The sequence below is a fragment of the Cololabis saira genome, chromosome 14, assembly GCF_033807715.1.
Source record: "Cololabis saira isolate AMF1-May2022 chromosome 14, fColSai1.1, whole genome shotgun sequence".
NCBI classification, from domain to species: Eukaryota; Metazoa; Chordata; class Actinopteri; order Beloniformes; family Belonidae; genus Cololabis; species Cololabis saira.
This window is the reverse complement of record NC_084600.1, coordinates 18,517,052-18,530,440: the sequence shown is the minus strand read 5'-3', so window position 1 is coordinate 18,530,440 and position 13,389 is coordinate 18,517,052. Positions and strand designations below refer to the sequence as shown.

Genomic DNA, 13,389 nt, shown 5'->3' with positions numbered 1-13,389 from the left:
GATGAGCTTCTCTAAATCAGAGTGACAACCTGCTCATATCAATTTCTGCAGCAGTGCAATGACTCTTTTATCTTTTCACACAGCCCCGTCCCCGAATAGAACGAATGATGCATCAATTTTCCCTCTGACTGCTGTTAGAGCCACACATCACTAGACACTTGCTGGAGACCTCCACAGTTTCTCCCTTCAACTGTTATGCAAACCAAAGCTCTAGGTCATAAGACTCATGACCCTGTTGTGCATGGTCTGCAGCCAGAGAATCGCACAAATGGGTCAAGCACTCACTCGTCTGACAAGCTGACTGATGATGCTGCACTTTTTAAAGCAACACAGATTTGTTAGTAAAGTAGCGCTAGGCAACTTGTGTAGCAGGTAAAGCTTATCTGACCTAATTATATGAAAAATAATAATATAATCCTAAAAATTACATTTACTTGAAAAGTGGACTAACTGTGGGTTGTAGTGCTAATTAAAGTACAGAAATCTCTTTTATATCTGCTAATTTGTCTTCATATCTTGGGATTAAAAGCATAGACAGCAGAGAACACCAAACCTGACAGCTGACATTTGCAGGTGGATTGAATTGGCCTTGTTCTGGATTATTACAGTATATCAATACAAGAGAATACTTCTGATGTTGGGATTAAAATTACAAATGTAAATACACTCAAGCGGATCTAGAATATTCTTTTTAGTGATTAAAACATATCAGATGGAGAAAATATTCCTAATCTGGTTAAAATTAAACTTCCAAACTCAGTCACAGTAAACCACAGAGAAAACTATCAATCAGAATATCTATTCCTCAAATTCAATGCAAGCAAGATGACTTTTTTCACTGCAAGGACGATGCATTGTAAACTGATTAGACTGAAGTGCCATTTGATTTCCTCCCACTCAGACTAATCTAAATCCATAAATAAATCCGAAAGTACTACCTTATTATCTATTTTAGACAATACATTAAGAAATTACTGAGAAAAATTAAGACATTTTGCACAGAACCTTGAAATAAGAAGAAGAAAGGAAAGAAAAAGGAAAAAAAACAACCCCCCCTTGAAGGAATGAGATGCGTGGTTTCTACAGCTGGTAAGGACAACCCTTTCAGCACCATGGACAGCACCTGTTCTGGAAACAGCCCACCAGGGAGCGGATTGACTGCAGTGACACAGGGCCCACGTGGATGTAGCCACAGGTGCATGGCTTATTTCTGCTGACCTACTTTAGATACTCTTAAAGCACATGTAACTTCAGGACCTCGAGGCCTTCACTGTAGCGTTTTCAGTTTGAGCACTAAATCCAGATTTAAAAAACAAAAACAAAATCAAAACAAACCGATTGAAATCCTAAAAAATATTGCCACTATATTAATATACTGGGATGTTATATCCATCAAAATATGATGTATGTTGTGACACTGTTTATTACTAAGTTATATATTATAGGGAAACATACATTCATTAATTGTAATGGCAAAAACTCAGAATATAGTCATGTGCAAAAATGAGTACTCCCTCTTATAATCCTATTTTTGTGTTTGTGTGTGTAAAATCATAATAAATCCTAATCTTGTCATAGTGGGCCAATTGCACTGTCATTAGCCTAGTTGAGATTTAAGCTTTAATTCCAAATTGACTCCTGTTTGACATCAAATAGTCGCGTGATGTCCAAAGCTCCATTGCGCTCATTTGAGCCTGTGGTTTAACCTGAGGTTTTAACCTAAACTCAAGTGCAATGTCCTCAAAAACTGTCACAACAACCACTACAGGTGCCTTTTCTTCTGTCTTTTCTAAACCCTATAATGCTGGATGTAACATATTTGATACAAGAGTTTTGGAGACCTTTGCTCCACCACCACGATCAAAAAAGTAAAAAAAAAGTTTTATACAAACCAAACTTTTTTTTTTTTAAATATAAGCAACTAAATGAAAAAATACTTAAACCTACCTAAAGTATTTATAATGATAGGAAAAATGATTATTTAGAAATTGTTAAAAAGATTTTCATTGGGTCAGGTATTAAAGGGTCACACTTTACACAGTTAAGTTTTGATGTTTTTAACACGAGAAGATAGATGTCACCCTACACATTTATTTTGATCATATTTATCTTCATTCTTTCCCATGAATGGTTCTGCCTCTAAATTAAAGACCAACAGAAATTTGCCCATCAGACTTCTTGAGAACTGTCCATTAGTGAAGTCAGAGAAACCTCTATAAACTGAAGCATGATGTAAAGTTTCTCCACAACCAAGTGAGAGGTTGATAGTCATATCGGAAGCAACTACTGCAGTTTATTACTTCTAAAAGTGGATCTACAAGCTGCTGCATAATGCAGGTGCATAGCATTGCTTACATATTTATATATCTCTGTTTTTACCTTTCTCCTTTAAATAAGTAACAGCTGAAAAAAAGCCTCTTTTTTTGTCTAAGGTTGCACTCGCCAAAAAATGAGGCCCACTTTGGTCAGAGGATATTTTTTTATAACTAAGATTTGTTCTTTTTTATGTCACGCCCACACACACACACACACACACACACACACACACACACACACACACACACACACCCACACACACACACACACACACACACACACACACACACACACAAAGCAGATTAAGGGGGGGTGGGGTCTAATTTTTGGACGACTGTATAAACTCTCATCATTCAGTCTAGGATGACAGACTGAAAGCCATGTGTGGTCATCACAAAATGCAGACAACTGCAATTTGACTCGAGGCTTTCACTAATCCTGACAAAGCTATTATTTGTCTGCTTCTGCAATTTCAACTGCGGGCCCTTCTCCTTTATTTAGCTTTCAATTTCCAAGAATTAGTACAGAGCATCATGAAAAGAAACTGGGTCAAACTGCGTACATGCGAGGGAATTTCAGAATGAGAGAGAGAGAAGTGGCGAGTGGAGGGGAGGGGGGTGAATAATGTCACATTCAAGAAGTCAGTTTTGATTACTTCCATTTCAATCTCCACAACAGACACAACAGAGAGACGGATTAAAAATCTTTATTGAAACTAGCATGATCAGGCAGTACATTTAAGCCAAATAAGCAACATCAAAACCTGTCGATCCTTGATCTGGAAAATATCTGATGTAACCGTTGAAGCATACTGTACAGCTTGAATGGCAGAGTAGCCATGGAGCACGAACTGAGCTGTGTACACAAATGAGAAATAACTCACTTTTACTACACTGAGCACAAGCACATCCTGTGCCATTCAATCACAGTGGATACAGAAGATATCAAAAAGGTCTACTGTATAAAAAACACAAAGTATAAAGCAGTTCAGTTTACAATAAATCGACCTTCTGGCTCTTTGTAGAACAGCTGTTCTGAATCCAAAAGCTCCTATTCGACAAGCAGTTCAAGAAACTAGATCACGGGAGGAACTGTTATTGTTATACTATAGGTAATGCCATTATTTCAGTCATCAACAGTCGTCTTTTACAATACAGAAGGCACGCAAGGAGCTCATCGTATGTGCAATGAATTAATTCCGTGAACACAGTTGGAATCAGTGCGTTCTGGCAATGATTGCACATATAACACATCCTCCACAGCAAGACACCCCTTATCACGTTACATCTCCAGTCTGACGGACAGCCAGCCGGATGCTTTTAAAGGTGGGCATCTTGGTGCGAGACAGTGAGGGAGAGAAGAAAAGGGAGGTTACATTTCACCGACTCCCGAGTATGGAGCAGGATACATCCAGAAAAATTGGTGTGTTTTTTCTCACTGCATTGGTGAGGGACAGCTCCGATCCCATTCGGATTCAGAGCACACTCCAAATTCAAAATGCTGTCATCTGCTTTATACATTTGAAACCCTGTCTGCAGAGTCAGCATAAGAACACTGGAGCTATACTTAACACTACGTTCTGCTCATAACCCCATCTCCTTACCTTGTGCCATTACATTTCATCACTTAGCACCCTGATGCGTGGTCTTAATAAGCTCCTTGTTTCTGAGAAATTAAAGCCCCAGGCTTGTGCAACAGCACTTCCTCTGAGGTCAACAAAGGTATTCTTGTTCCATTTTTTTTTCTTTTAAAGTTATATACACTACCAAAACAACATCGGATACACTAAACCATAAATATGCAACACAAAATGCCCCTAAAGAAGCTCACAAAGGCAGCAATAAAAGTTAATACATAAAATACATATAAAAAACATGTATATTTATAAAAACATTTTGTCTGCACCTTAAATCTTCTTGTACCCTGGCAACAATAAGCACATTTCAATAATCATAATTGTATCTATAAATAGAGTATTTATCACATATTTTCTTTCTTTTCAATAATTAATCTCATTCTTTTTTCTTAATTTGCAACTTGGGTAATGAATGACTGCAGATTTAACTTGAATTGCCAGCTTTTAGGGAGAAGAAGAACATAGTCATGTTTTTAACAGATTTAATGTATTTGGTATTTTCTTGTTTTTAACACATTAGCTATGTTGAACACTTACACTAGTTTTTTGAGGGTATAAGTGCATTTACACCAAGGGGCAACATTAAATTTGAGAAACCGTCAAAATGTTTGTGCAGTTTCTTAAAGGACCGCTGGGGGCTGGCTCCCCATCTTTATCTTTATGTCCAACTTTACAACAGAGATGAACAGATTTAGAGCCTAGTACAATATTTTAACTGACTGCCCGGCTTTCTTATTCGGCTCATTTGCCCATTTTTGGAGTAAGCAGGGCTGGACAGTTGACTCCTGTGAAGATGGAATCTCCCACAAGTTCTGAACGAGCCTCAAATCCACTCTTCAAAAACCTTTTTTAGGGTTTGATACGTTCTTTTTTTTTTTAATAAAGTCTATAGTTTATCGAAAAATAGGCAAATGAATGGAATGACCATTTGAGGCTGGCCCTAGTGGTTGTTTGAGGAACTGCAAGTTTGTGGACTTCTGTGTTGACGTCAGACCGGAGAGCTGGATGCAACTCCTTGGTTTGGTTCATCGTATTTAATGTGGAACGTTGCCACTATTCATCATGTTGTAAACGTTCCTCTCACTTCAGCGTACACAAAATTTGGATATACTCAACAAATTCAACATTGCTGTGCAATTCCACCAATAAGAAATGGATTGCATATTTTATTTATTTATTAAGTCTTTTTTGTTTCTCCAACCTCAATACCATCTCTTTTGAACTACACCATCTATGATCAAATAAGGAACTTACAATGTTTTCTAAGTATTTTTTTTAATGTCATAGTTTTTTTTTGTTCTCTCTTTTTTTTTTAATTGTAGACATTCAGAACTTGAGCACAAAAAAAATCTAAAATTGAATCACAAATGATTTTTTTTTTACCAGAAAGTTATTAGTTAAAAGCCTTAATAAACAGAAATATTTCTAATATAAAGAACAAATAGACTGATGTTGTTACTAGCTACAGCTTTGAACTTATTAGATATACGGAAGATGCAAATTCACCCTGATTCATATGTTTATCGTTAGGCGTGTTCTGAACTCCTGCATGAGAAAATGTGGCATGGTAGCAACTTGAGAATAAGATGAGCTGCAGATGGCTTGAAGAGCTATAGCGCACTGTGTAATCCCTGGAGAGAAGGCAAATTTGCCCATGGAGAAGTTTCAGTGAGTTAAGGAAGAAACGATTTACTACGTGAGGCCTCTTATGAAATGTCCAGACATCTTGACATAGATGATTTGTCATCCAAATACTTGTAGAATCATGCACGTTCATGCTTAATGGAATTAGGATGGTAGAGCGATGAGCTGATCGGAGGTGGATGTCTGGAGAGAAACAGGAGCTGCAGCGGGGGGACTGAGGATGGACAAATGCGTTAAATCTTTGTAAATCACAAGAAAGTTTCAGCCAGAGATTCCCGTGAAGAGATGATTATATCACCGCACCGCTCTTCTGGGGTCCTGCAGAGAGACAGAGTACAAAATTAGCCAAAACCCAAAGTTGACCTCAATATAAATTTATAGAAAGTCCTCACTCATGCAACGGATCGTGACTGGTTACTGCCACCATAAGGGACATGTCATTGCAGTTTAGGGACAGAGATTTGAGGGTTTTCCTGCTGTCTTTTACAGTTTTCATAATGTCACCAATTCTTCCATGGACATAAATCAAGACAGAATACACAACTTATTAAATAACATATGACAAAGCAGGAGGTGGGATTAAAGGTAGGGTAAGCAATTTCCGGATGACATCACATCTGTATTTAAACAAAACATGGAGAGCCCGCTCCTTCCTCCAGGGGTCCTCGAGTGATCAAGCTCCGTCACGATATGCTAGAGCAGTTCCATGATTTGGGAGGTAAGCTGCCCCCACTCTGTCTCCAGTTTATGGAGCCTGGGCTGCGCATGAAGACTGGGGTTTTTGTTGTGTATTCACACGATGGGTTGATAGCTTACGGAAGACATACTTGCGGTATGTGACAAAAAGTGCAAAGAATTGCTTACCCTACCTTTAAAGCATGCACAAGCAGGCATCACTTTTAGTTATTTTGGTGTCCAACATGACATGTTCAGAGACAGACGTCATGTAAAATTACATACAGATCTGACACATGACCTAGAGGCCTTGTTTGCATGATTGTGTAAATAGTTGATAGATTTCCTGCTCTGAGGTAGATGCCATTACATGCTGAGAGACTATTCAGGACAATTTATGCCTCAATCTTTTTTTTTTCTATCTGTGCCATCATTTTGCCCTGAATCTCTACAAACTAGCCAGATGTGTACGAACCAAATCTGACCTGCAGCCAATTTTGTCCTAATCTCAGCACTCAGTATAAGACGATAGATTTTCTCAGTTGACGACCAGCCGATTTCAACGTTGGCGCTCACGGCAAGCGTTGGATTGGAGCAGATTGTTGTATTTGTGATGGACACAGTGACCAAGCACAAATAATAATATTTGATTCTGTTTCATCTGATCAGGATAACGAGTCAGTCAAAGGGATTATGGCACAGTTTATCAAATCAGAAGAATTGAAGTCAAACAAACCAAGTATACCGAATAGAAGAGGATAAAAAGAATGTCGACACAATTATAGTGGCTCTACGAACTGTATTTAGTAACCAGCATACCTCCAGTTGTAGAATGGACTTCCTTTCATTTTGAGTACTTCAGAACAGAAAAAGAGACAATTTCAGTGGGATGTGTGAAACTCGGACACTCAAACTCAGAATACATACAGAAAGCATCATGCACACACGTGTGTCTATCCCCATCCACGTCTACCTGCGCATGCATATTCATATTGTTTAATCTTTCAGTTGATCACTTGCCTCGTTTTACTCTATAGAACCAGCTGCACAAAAAACAAACACCATCTGGATCCTTTTTCTGCACCTACAGGTTGGTTATCCTCTGCTGTGCACAAGAGCGCTGCTTGAGATTCAGAATGCATCTGATTTAGAGCAGCGCTGCTTCTTGTCCTTGAAGAAAACCTCTCCATATCTGGGCTTCTTTGTAGTACTCCCACTCTTACACCCACCAGTTATGCTATGATTATGTGTTATGTATCTGCAGCAGATGACCTACATACTACATAAGACATCAAACAGTGGGGTGATGGGTGGATTCTGGCCTAATTTTCCTATAAAAGTGTTGATAAGTTGCTCTAGAAATACATAGATAATGAAAATCAAAAGGACTGTGTTATCTTCCTGTAGTTATATTCTAACTCTTAACTAAATTCAGTTGATCAATGTATATGTTTAACAAGGAGATACTTTTGAGTAATTACTGTCGAACAGCGTTTGAGAAAGCCATGTTTTGTTCTCATTATGTTTCGGATTTACCACAGAAACGCAAAAAAATGTCTCTGACGAAGCTGAATGGCCCTGCCAGTGATTTCACTGGGTGAACTTTCACACTCCAAACCTGAGACGCACAAAACAGAAACAAGCTAAATAATTTAAAGGAGTTTGGATTTTTTTCTGTCAGTCGTGTCAACTTGAATACCCTTCAAAGTATCAGTGAAAGCTACAGTAGAAAAAAAATCACATATTTTAGAAAAGCACAAAGGTAACTATTGAAAAACAAGCCAAGTTCAAGCAAAATCTTTGTTAAAAGTGTTCAAACATATAAAAAGCAAAACGTGCTAAAAGTAATTCAATTGTTGCACTCTTAGTCATGACAAACTTATGTACATAGACTTGTGGGGGCGGAGCTAGCTTTAATCACTGTGCATCATATGTTGCATTAAACAGTAAAAGCTTTACAATTTAATCTGATTGACTTCATCTCGTAGGTGACAAATGAAATATAGTAGTATGTTAACTGTAGGTATTCGGCCTGCTCATTTATGAAATAAAATCATAATCGGAAGTATTTTGGTCAACAGGGAAACTACATTGATTATCGAGAGACTTTAGCTACTTTCACATAGAACGCGGTTTGCACCGCGTACACCGCCGGGGTGGGCAGAGTCGCCGCAAGTGGGCGCAGAGCAGTGCGCATATTTGTTGCAAGTTGCTTGGCGACCGAAAAAAAGTTTTTCGGGTCTGGCGCCGTTTTCCCACTCGTTTGGATGTACAGTAGCCTACATATCTGTCCCTTAAGTTCTTCCATTTTTTCTTCAAGTCATCCACTGTAAATAGTTAAAAACATATTTTATTAAAAAACCTTTCTGAACTATGTTGTTGTTTTTAAGCTCATGTCAGTCATCTAGATTTTTGGAGAGAAATCTCCCAGAATTTGGACATACCCGGTGTGTTTAAAAGTGGCAGAAATGTGATATTCTTTTGCTCTTTTAACAATAAAATGTTAATTTAAAATAAAATATAGCATTTCCGTGCCTCATATCAGGATCAATTGAATCATTTATCAATACATGGTTATGAAAAGACCACGTGTCAATACTTTTGCAAACTGAAGCACTACATGTCCACTCAGTATAAAAATCTAGATGACTGACATGAGCTAAAAAACAACAACATAGTTCAGAAAGGTTTTTTAATAAAAATGGGAAAGCCGGCGGCGGCTGCCGCTGTGCGCCCTCTATGTGAAAACCGCTTTTTAAGCAGGGTGTATTTATTCTGCACATAACAATGTTGACATTTTCCTAAATGTTTAGACTTAATATAATTTACGACTAAACAAAAATGACTTAGGCCAACAGAGCGAATGCTGCTGGGGCGGTTCAACCAACCCCGTTCAGACAGAAACACCAGCTTGACCTTGATATTACTAAACCAGGATCAATATCATTTCACATTACACACAAAAAGGAGGAAGTAGCTACTCCCTCTCCTCTGGCCAGGTGGGGTCTATGTCTGAATCGCACACATTATTTTGAACACAAAACAGAATAATTGTTTTTTCTCAATTTAATTTAGATTTAAACTTAAGATGATAGTTGGAAGCAGTTTTAATACTATAATATAAACAACACATATCAAGCCCTTCTTTTAAAAGTTGACAGAGTTGCCTGAGGTTTTAAGGAAATGTCTGTGCCATGTTTTGGTCAAAATACCATGAGGATAAAAGTAGAAAATTACTGTTTTCTGACATGTTTTCATAACTCTATTCATAGCAGCTGGTTTAAGGCGTGGGAGTTTATGTCTCAACTCCACCCCACTCTTGAAAAAGTGTGAAATGGCGTGGAGAGGGATTCTGGATAAGTCTGCTCTGATCTGAATCTATGGTGTCACATTAAACACATCTGAATAGCATTTTTCTGACTCAGGCAGCTTCAAGCTAAGTGGAATGTTTGTTTTAATTCAAAGTTTCATTCAGAAACCCAAGTGTATGCCATCAAAGACAGCACATTATATTTCCTTTCATGACCTTCATAAAAAGAGATCAGTTTTTGATTTTGCTCAACTTCAAAGCCTTAAAGAATACTTATTAATGTACTGTAAGGTTGTGTTCCAGATTAAGATGTTTGTTATAAAAAGGGCCTGGCACATGACAGTCTTAGTTTGTTCACATTTTTTCCCCAATCTGATATATGATCTGTATGTCATTGCTACCTTAGTCATCAAAAGTATCGAGCATAACCTGAATCCGCCACAAATATAGCAACGTTTTTCTCCCCCTTCCAGAATAAAAATGACACATGAGAACCTTTTATATAACAGTAAGCTAGGCCTATCCGACGCAGGCCTTCCTAACATCCTTTACCTTTTTTCCATTACGTTATCAACCCGAACCCAAGGGCCATGTTACATACCTCCAGTGTGGATGCTCTGGAGTCTGTGGTCTCACTTGGTCCTATGCTTCTGGATATACTGGATACAAAATACCCAGCTCCTTTGGGAATTATCGGTTGTCTGACGACCACTTTACCCTTCCTGGTCTCCGCGAGGAACAAGCTGTACCAGTAAGCATCGCTGGAGATCAGGGTGGAATCTGCGATGGTAGAACTTCTCTGGCTGATGACGCTGTTCCTGCTGATCACACTGTTTCTGTTGGGCGGGGGGATCTTGAAGGCCTTTGGCTTCGGTTTTTGACACTTGAGGACGATGATAACTAAGATGGTGATCAGCAGCAGAAAGGACACGGCTCCTAAACCAATTACTAACCAAAGGTTGAGGCTTGTGAAAACGTCATACTCTAGAGGTAACTCTGTAGTCTCTGAGAAGGGCATGGCATGCTCTACTGTGGATATCTTAATGGTGACGGTAGCGGAGAGAGCAGGTGAACCATTGTCTTTGGCAACAACTACGAGCCGCTGTTGTCTTGGGTCTCTGTAACTGAACATTCTTGTTGTTCGGATCTCGCCGTTGTATTGATCCAGACTGAACAGTGATAAGTCGCTGACCTGCAGGAGCTGGTATGTGACCCTGGCGTTCTGCCCCGAATCTGCATCAATAGCGATGACTTTGGCCACCAAGTGACCCTTATCTGTGGACCTCGGTATCACCTGTTCCACGACAGAGCCCTGTGCTCGCCAAGGTGACACAATGACGGGGGTGTTGTCATTTTGGTCCTGAATAATGATGTGAACTGTCACATTGCTACTCCGCGGAGGAACACCGGAGTCTCTAGCCTCGATGTGGAACAGGAATTCCCTCTCTCTCTCATAATCAAAGGTCTTCAGGGCGTAGAGATCACCATTCTCAGGATTGATGGAGAACAGCATCGACATAGATGTGTTAACAATCTCTTTCTCCATTATGACATAAACCAAATACTGATTTTCGTTTAGATCCGGGTCAAATGCACTTAGAGATGTCAATAACGCCCCTGGTTGATTATTCTCCGCAACATGGATGGTGTAGAAGGACTTTGGGAATGTGGGTGCGTTGTCATTTATGTCCAGGATCTCCAAGACAAGGGTTTCGTTCTCCGATAAGGGGGGCGAGCCTTTGTCTGTCACTCTTAGGGTGATGTCATACTTGCTTACTACCTCTCTGTCCAGCGGCTTCGACACCAGGAGTTCAAAGTAACCTTCTGAGGACTTGTTCAGGAGGAACGGTAAGGTTTCTTGCTGGTTGAGGGTGAGCTCCACTTCCCCGTTGGCTCCAGAGTCCCTGTCACTGACGCTGACTACTGCGATCAGCGTCCCCACAGAAACATCCTCACTCACTGCTCTTTTCAGAGACTTGATGGTCACCTCGGGGTAGTTATCATTCAGATCTGTGATGAAGACCATCACTTTGCAGTAACCTGACAGAGGAGTTATCCCTCTGTCCTGAGCCTGGATGTGCATTTCAAAACTTTGACTTTCTTCATAATCAATCACCCCCTTCACTTTGATCTCACCCGAGTCTGGATCTAGTGAGAAGAGCTCCTGCGTCTTCTCAGATGTGTAAAGAGTGTACGAATACACTAACTGGGCGTTTGTGCCTTCATCTAAATCTGTTGCATTTAAGGTCAAAACCACTGTACCCACTGCCGAGTTCTCGGAGACGTTGATTGCGAACACAGGTTGACTGAACACGGGGGCGTTGTCATTGATATCCAGGATGTTAATAATGATGCTGGCCGTGCCGGAGCGGGGAGGCAGCCCTCCATCCACAGCGGTCAAAATCAAATTATGCACCGCATGCTCCTCTCTGTCCACGTTCCCACTGAGCACCAGGTCGACATATTTTGACCCATCGCTGCCCGTTTGGATGTCAATGCTGAAGTACTTGCTCTCGCTGAGAGAGTAGGTCTTGATTGAATTGGCCCACACGTCCGCATCCACGGCGTTCGTCAGGGAGAACCTCTCCCCGGGAAGCGTCGCCTCCGAAATGTCCAAGTGCATCGTCTTCCTGCGAAACACGGGCGCGTTGTCATTGATGTCCATGATTTCGAGCTCGATGTTGAAAATCCGAACCGGATTTGTGAGGATGACATCCATTTTCAGAAAGCACGAGGTGGTTTTAGTCATGCATATCGTCTCCCGGTCCATCTTCTCGCGTATGAACAACTCTCCCGTGTCTTTATTGATGTGCAGGTAATTTTTGCTGTGGATGACATCGAGTTTGGCGTTGCGCGTCTCCAGACTGCGAACATCCAGACCCAGATCTGTTGCTAGATTGGCAACAAAGGAACCCTCTTCCATTTCCTCCGGTATAGAGTACCGAGTGATGGAGAGCGCAAATCCCCACAGTGCGGTGAACGTGAAAACAGCCACAGATGTCCGTAAAGGTGCACACTTACACGCCATTATTATCCTACTGTGTTTCTAAAAGAAGAAGTGGAACATCAAAATTATTATATATCCTTCCGATTAGGTTGTCTTGATGCGAGGGAGCCCCGGTGTCATTCTCTCCTCCACATGTAGCTGGAGCTGCAGCAGACCATTTACGGCACAGAAGTCGCTGAAGGAGCTGCGCTCTCCGCGCAGGGGCGCGCACAAGCGCACGCAGCGCCCGGGCGGGCTGGAGGGAGGGCCACCCAGAGAGCCTCACAGGGGGATGTGATAGGCAGGAGGCTTGGCTGAGTGCTTCATAATATACCAAGGACACTGGGAAATATTTGTTCCAGCCAAAACATTCGGACAGAAAAAATAAAAGAGAACAAAGAGAGAGGAAAAAAAGAACACTGTCAGATATAATGTGTTTCAGCAGATGGACTGTTTCTCATTAAAGACCACCAATTGGTGAATAAAAAATAGATACATAAAAAAATTACATTAATAATACTAATAATAATAATGATAATAATAATAATAATAATAATAATAATAATAATAATAATAATTATTATTATTATTATTATTATTATTATTATTATAATGTAATTCGTAATGTAATAATTCCAATGTATTTTTTTGTGAACATTGTTTTAAAATTATAATTTTACATGACAAATAAATGTAAACATTTTTAACATAATCCTCCCACCCTCCCCCTGTCATCTCCCCTCACTCCCCACTCCCCTCCTCTCTCAGCGTAGTATCTTACAATCCTATTGGGGCTCTTTATTCTCAAGTGAGCAGGCTCAT

General features: G+C 40.1%; 1 protein-coding gene across 2 annotated transcripts; it reads right to left on the bottom strand.

The window, feature by feature from the left end:
- Positions 1-3,012: 3,012 nt before the first annotated feature.
- LOC133459756 (protocadherin alpha-C2-like) lies at positions 3,013-12,719 on the bottom strand. Of its 2 annotated transcripts, XM_061740030.1 has the most exons (3): positions 10,183-12,719; positions 7,091-7,127; positions 3,013-5,914 (listed from the first exon to the last, which is right to left on the bottom strand). In XM_061740030.1, the coding sequence occupies exons 1-2, from the start codon at positions 12,607-12,609 to the stop codon at positions 7,116-7,118; spliced, it is 2,439 nt and encodes an 812-aa protein (XP_061596014.1). In that variant the 5' UTR covers positions 12,610-12,719; the 3' UTR covers positions 3,013-5,914; positions 7,091-7,115. The 2 variants fall into 2 exon arrangements, with proteins under 2 accessions (XP_061596014.1, XP_061596013.1); XM_061740029.1 differs by lacking the exon at positions 7,091-7,127.
- Positions 12,720-13,389: the final 670 nt, after the last annotated feature.